Source organism: Mastomys coucha, unplaced genomic scaffold, assembly GCF_008632895.1.
Source record: "Mastomys coucha isolate ucsf_1 unplaced genomic scaffold, UCSF_Mcou_1 pScaffold10, whole genome shotgun sequence".
Lineage (NCBI taxonomy): Eukaryota > Metazoa > Chordata > Mammalia > Rodentia > Muridae > Mastomys > Mastomys coucha.
The window spans coordinates 5,067,030-5,073,816 of record NW_022196892.1 but is presented as its reverse complement, the minus strand read 5'-3'; the positions used below and the strand labels follow the sequence as shown (position 1 = coordinate 5,073,816).

General features: G+C 44.0%; 1 protein-coding gene across 29 annotated transcripts in view; it reads left to right on the top strand.

Moving 5' to 3' along the window:
- The window catches only part of Cadps (calcium dependent secretion activator), a 470,401-nt gene that overhangs the window by 293,669 nt on the left and 169,945 nt on the right, over nt 1-6,787 (top strand). For all 29 annotated transcript variants that reach the window (XM_031345056.1, XM_031344954.1, XM_031345138.1 and 26 more), the window contains exon 9: nt 5,958-6,024. In XM_031345056.1, the coding sequence (XP_031200916.1) occupies nt 5,958-6,024 (67 nt within the window). The remainder of the gene's footprint in view (nt 1-5,957; nt 6,025-6,787) is intronic.

Below are 6,787 nucleotides of genomic sequence, written 5' to 3'. Positions count from 1 at the left end.
TTACTTTAAAGGCATTTCTTGCTTGCTGGATGTGGTGGCACAAACCTCTAATCTTAGCACTCAAGATTCTGAGGCAGAAAATGCTAGCCTGGGCTACAAAACAAAACTCCATCTCTAAAACATTGAGTATAAACTGCTTTTCTAGTTGACAATACAGAATTAGGTCTGGCTCTTAATTCTAACCCTTTAATTGAGATATTAGCCTATGTATACTTAATATGATAACTGATATGGTAGATTCAACATTCTGCTATTTATTACTGTAAAAAATGTATGTGTAGGAGATGAAGTAAAAAAGAGGAGAGGTATAAGGAGGGATAGACAGAGGGTGAGGGAGAGAGAGAGAAGGTGAGGGAGAGAGAGGGGATGAGGGAGAGAGACAGACAGAGAGAGAGAGAGAGAGAGAGAGAGAGAGGGAGAGAGAGAGAGAGCACATGAATGTGCTATAGTATGCATATAGAGGTCAGTGGACAACTCTTGGAAGTTGGTTCCCTCCTTCTACCCTGGCATCCGAGAATGAAAACCAGGTTTTCTGGCTTGTACAGCACAGGTTCTGATACCCTGGCCCTCACTTGTACAGCACAGGCACTGATACCCTGGCCCTCACTTGTCATCTTGCTATGTTCTTTTCCTTATCACATCTGGTCTTTGTGGTCTTGTTATCTTGTGGGTTTTGTTTTGTTTTTGTTTTCTGTCTCTTTTTGAATTAACAGAACATTTTTAGAACGGCATTCTACCTTCTTTATTACACATTTTCTCTTAAAAAGCTGATATGGCTAAGGAATGTTGTAGGCACTGAGTACTAGCTACTGGAAGGCCCCTAGCCTCTCTGTATTTCCCTTTGCTCATAGCAAATGGAGATAACAGTCCTGGCTTCGTGGAACTATTGTAAAAGTTTAAAAGACTTATTATATGTAGAATATTTATATAGAACAAGTTTTTGAAATGTGGCATAACCTTTAGCTACACAAAAGAATTGATGGTGGTGGTGATGGTGGTGGTGATGGTGGTGGTGATGGTGGCAGTGGTGGTGATGGTGGGGGTGATGGTGGTGGTGATGGTGGCAGTGGTGGTGATGGTGGGGGTGATGGTGGCCATACCTGCTGCCTGCTTTCATTCTTTTCAGATGAGAGTTGCTTTCTTTTGCTTTGTTTTTGATGCAGGGCCTCACTATATAGTCCTGGCTAACAGGGAACTCACTGCATAGACCAGGTTGGCCTTGACTCACAAAGATCTGCCTGCTTCTGCCCTTTCTTCCACTCTTTGGACTTTCTGTGTGCACAGCTTCCCCCTGAACACTTTCAAACCTTTCTCCTGTTCTCATTCAGTCTTCAGGGAGGGTGCCCAGTGGGGGCCCTGGCTCCTGTTGCACTTTCTTCTCTTTTCTAAGAAAGAATTACCTTCTGACGAAAAGAAACAAGTGAAAGTGAATTGCTGTTGAACATGATGACTACGGTTAAAATTACAATATCACTACACCCAAAAAAATCACTGAGAGAGTGGACTTTAAGTATTCTCATCATTTAAAAAAAGCCAACACTATGCAAAATGATAAGTTAATTAGTTCAATTTAACCATTGCATACTCACACCAACCTTCTGAATACCATAAATAAATATAATTTTGGCAATGAAAAATGTTTAATTTCTATTTTAAAAACTATAAAATAGTTTAAAAGACCTGACAATAAAAACACCCTGCCTTATAGCCTCTTTTGATGCACCAGACTCTGAGAGATCACAGACATCCCAGAAAGCAAAGGCCGTAGCCCCTCTCACTTTACACCTAGACCAGAGTAGCACCAACACCAACCTCAAGGCTCCTCAAGATGTAGTGTTGGTCAGTTCCTCAATCACCCTTCCTACGTAAGAAACCCAGATACTGGAAAAAGCCATTTTTCTGCACTTGGTGCTCATGAGTAGGTAACCTGGAAGGAGATACACAATAAATCATTTTCACTATTAGACACTGTAAGCACCTGCCACATGCAAGTTTGGTGACAAGCATGGATGCTCTTTAGTAAATGGAATTAGTTCCTATCACATAGTAAAATCACAGTGCTGAGAGAGCAAAGGCTGTAACACACATACAAACACACACAGAGATACATGCACAGAGAGACACATACATACAGACCCATACACACGCACAGACACAAACACACAGAGACAGGCAGACACACACACACACACACACACACACACTCACCAGTTGCAGGCATTACCACACTGCTGCCCTCCTATACAGTCCTTAAGACAGAGAAACACCGAGGCTCCGGGATGAGCCATGACACATCTAGTTTGGGGGATTCCTCCAGTGAGTACCGATCACATACACCACCCTGTTTATGTTCTGGTTATGGTTTATTAGTCCTTTGTAGCTCATTCTAGCCTCACCTGTAACTCAGACACCCTCAACAAATGACAGGAATATCAATGACCTAGAGTTCCAACACCACATGTGTCACCTCGCTGTTTCTTCCCAAGCAGAGAGGTACCCAAAAACTAAATGTAAATTCAGATCAGGCCTGTTCACTTGCGCTTGCTATTGTTAGTAGTGGTGAGCATTAGAGCACCTAACATTTACCAGACACTACCTGCCCTTACTAGGCTATGCACAGGGGATGTGTGTCTCTGCAGTCTCATGATGTTATCCCCATATTACAACGCAGGAGACTAACTCAGGAATAGTTGGTGACTGCACCACAATCCCCAATTAGGCGTCACCTTCAGTCCCAGACATAAGCAGTGGGCTGTGCTTCCTCTCACTATCCCCTGGACTGCTGACTTATCTGATGGTCAGCCCAGGCATCCAGACAGCAAGAAGAATGCATTGGAACACTAATGCTGCCACATTGATCAGTGTGCTGGGAGCGGGGCTCCAAGCGGGAAGCCACCTGTGTGTCTGTAGTCTCATGGCGTCCATCTGCTCCAGGTACTGTACATTCTGTTCCGGGAGGAAGCGACACAGGGCTCACTAGACAGACACGGTGCCTCACAGCCCTCAGAGCGTCTCAGTTTTGACACCTTCTGGCATGTGCCACATTAGTAATCCATTCTGAGGAAAGCCTCGGAGGGAGAGCCCCACCCTTACACAAACCAACTGATACTTTCCGAAGGAGAATTGTGAATTTCCTCTGATCCCACCAGCTTTTCACTCTCAGATGCCTTCAAACAGAAACCCCACTCCAGTTAGAAAAGCAATTCACGGAGTTTGTTTCCTCACTTTTTAAATGTGAATGCATTTAACTGATATGTAAAATAAAAAATGTAACACAGTTATAAAATACCAGGTTATTCTCCAGTGCATGTAAACACCGATGTGTGTGTGTGTGTGTGTGTGTGTGTGTGTGAAGGAGGATGTTGGTATATATATGTACAGAGGCCAGAGGTCAGCCTCAGATGTCATTCCTTGAGAGCTGTCTACCTTGCTTTAATTTTAAGACAATGTCTGTCATTGATTAGTTTGGAGCTTACCCATTATGTTGGGCTGGCTAGCCAACAAGCCCCAAGGATGCATGTATCTCTGCCTCCCTGGTCCTGAGGTTACAAGCATGTGCCACCAAACCCTGCTTTTTTATGTGGTTCTAGGGGAAGCCACGCAGGTCCTCATGCTTGTATGACAGGTGCCTCACTGATTGAGCCATCCCTCAGTGAGCCACACTGTAATTGACATCAGGATAAACACAGCTATCTCCTCCAGCATCAGTCATTTCCCCATGATAAAAACATTTCCATGTGTTTGCTCTCACTGTCTGAAGTGATCATGGTACCACGACGACCAGTTCTCGTGACCTTACCATGCAGTGTGCATCAGTACATCTTGTTCCTCCCCTCTGTAGTTCTTCACTAAATCTCCCCAGCCCTCCAATACAGATTCTTATTCTTTACTGACCCTCCATGGAGAAGCAGATCCTAGAAGGGCACAAGGGAAAGCTGTTCTACAGGGAGGTGACTCTGAGTTTAAATCTAGGTCATGTCCGTCAGTGGTGGTGCAAACTCCATGCAGAATGGTTTCATACTCCCTCCATGCAGTAGAGTTCCTTATTCAAGGTCTCAATTCCTCTCCAGGGTTATATAAATCCATGTCAAGTACCTGGAGGAAGGCAGAGTTAACCATTCAAAGCAAATCCTGTTCTGGATTCTAGTGAACTTCTAAAGTTCTCTACAAAGACTGCAACTTCCTTGCTACATACAGTAGCTGAGTGCATTGCTAGATAGATATGTAGGCATGGTCCGTACAAGATGATGGGGGTTTGAACCTGCCACATACAGCTCCAGAAAAGAGGGGAGTTATAACCTTAGCCTCTCTCTTGGGCCATTGTGTACCTTGTGTATGCCAGTCCAACGATGCTCATAATTTCTGAGCAATCATTCTCTGAATGCAGTGATGCTCTATAACAAGGATCGCACTTGGTGAGCATTTATTCTTTATTCTTTATTTATTTGTTGTCTTTGTTTCCTTAAAGTTTTGATAAAATACCCAGACTAGAGCAACTTAAGAGAGACAGTCTGTACCAATTTACATTTCCAAAGAGATTCGAGTTCTTAGGAAGGAATGCGTAACAGCAGGAGGGAAGGCTTGCTGGCCACATGGCATCGACACTTAGGAAGCAGAGAGTGAACAAGAAATTGGGCCAGGCTATAATGCATCAAGGTCTATACCCAGTGATCCAGGTCCTCCAGTGAGACTCCCACTCCTGAACATTCCACAGCCATGCCAAACCACCAACTAGGAACCTAGCATTGAAACATTGAGCCTGTGGTGAACATTTCACGTTCAAACCACATTTGTTTGCTTGTTTGTTTGTTTACTTATGTATTCATTCCTTCATTTGTTTGTTTACTTGTTTGTTTACTGTGGTACTGGGGGTAACATCCTGGACTTTGCACATGCTAGGCAAGCCCTCTACAACTGAGCTCCATCACCAGTCAGTGTCAAGACTCATGTTTATACTTCATCAGCCTTGACTAGCAGAATACTTCCAGCCGCAAACATCAAAATTGAAGCCAATTGCCCCGCCTCTCTGGATGATTGACAGAACAAGAACCAGAAGACTAAATGCCACTGCATGCCAGTCACCCTCTCTTTCCCAAGCCCTGACTGAGCGTCTCTTTCATGTCCATAAATTCCATGAATATATTGATACCCGATTTCAACACATAGTGCAAGAATGCTGACAGGATCAGCTGAGTAAACTACAACAGCACTACCGACTGAGGTGACATCAGTTGTAACATGGGGCCCACGAAGCTTCTGATGATCTGGCCACCACTCTGCCTCAGCTGTGCTCCAGCCACTGTCTCTTCCTCACAGACTGTCTTGTTCCCTCTCTATGTGCAACACCTTCTTCACCTGTAGCTGGTGTGCATATCTTAGACAGGACCTTTGCCTAAGTATCCTACCTAAGGGCTTTCTAGCCTTATTTAGAAGGAGAAACTCAGGGGCTGATTTGCCCTTTTAGAAAACCCCATGGCTTCTGTGTAATGTCTGGAGCAGAGGCCAAGAGTAGGGAGAGCAGATAGAGGTTCCATCATGGTCCATGATGTTAGTCTTTGCCCCACATACCAAGCCTGCCGCAAGTGTATTCATAAAATGAGTAATATATAGGTTCATTTCAGTGTTCCACACAAGCATGGATTATTATGCATTTTAGTGTGCTCTGTATAATGAGAATATCAAACCCATGTTTTAAAGTTTCTTTCAGAGTGATTTGGTTCATAATGTCATAGACAATTGAAAGAAAATAGCAAGTGAATCATAGACTGTGTCAATATGGGATGATCTGTGAGCATGGCTAGGAGACAGTCTCGAGCCTGGGGCTTCCCCTCGCACCATCTGGGCGTGTCTCGGCCTCTTAGTGGATGATGGTTAGGCTTCCAGGTGACTAGGGTAAACAGTGCATCAGGCATGTTAGCCAGGCACTAATGTAGCTCTGGTCTTTCTTTTTCCTGCAGGTACTTATGGACCATTGGTAAGAATGTGTGGAAGAGGTGGAAGAAGAGGTTCTTTGTGTTGGTACAGGTAACTTTTCAACTCTGCATCAGTCTCAAGAATTATCTGTATTACAGATGCGGTAGGATGAATGCATGCTTTTGACCTGAGGCATGGCACATGGAGGCCACAAAGCCCGAGCATTGAGCTCCATGATGTTTTCTAGACTATAAACTCAGCACCACACAGAGTTCTTCCTCCCATACCTGTAAAATCTTCCCTTTTTAATGGACTTCTGAGTTTTGCCAGTTAGACTATAGCTGATGATATCACAAAAAGAAATCCACAGATTCACAGACCTACACACACAATAGAGTCACACACAGAATCCAATAACATGTTGCTGATGTTTAAAATAATATCTTCGCTCTCCCAGATGCATCTTAAAATTTCCCCACAGACTTGTAATAAACGTCCTCAAAAAACTTCCCCAACCCCTTTTGCTGTTGGTTTGTTCTTCACATTTTTTCAATTTGCCATTAAATTTGCCAGTAACTCTATCCAGCACTAGCCTCCACCAGGGCACAGAAGCTATAACTCAGTCTCCAAAATGTTAATTGCAGTGCTCTCTGAAATACATCTCAAAGTGAGGCACCTTGTAATTTTGCTTCTTGAGCTATTTAACTTCTCTTTGGAGCCATGCCTACACTGACCCTCACTGTGTAGAAGCTCCCTCTTGGTCCTAAGTGACTGTAGAAGTTTCTGGCAGCACTTGTCAGGCCTACACCTGAAGGAAGCCGAGCTCCTAGCTTCACTTCATCCCGTGGGAGCTCCACGAACGGGAACTTGAGGT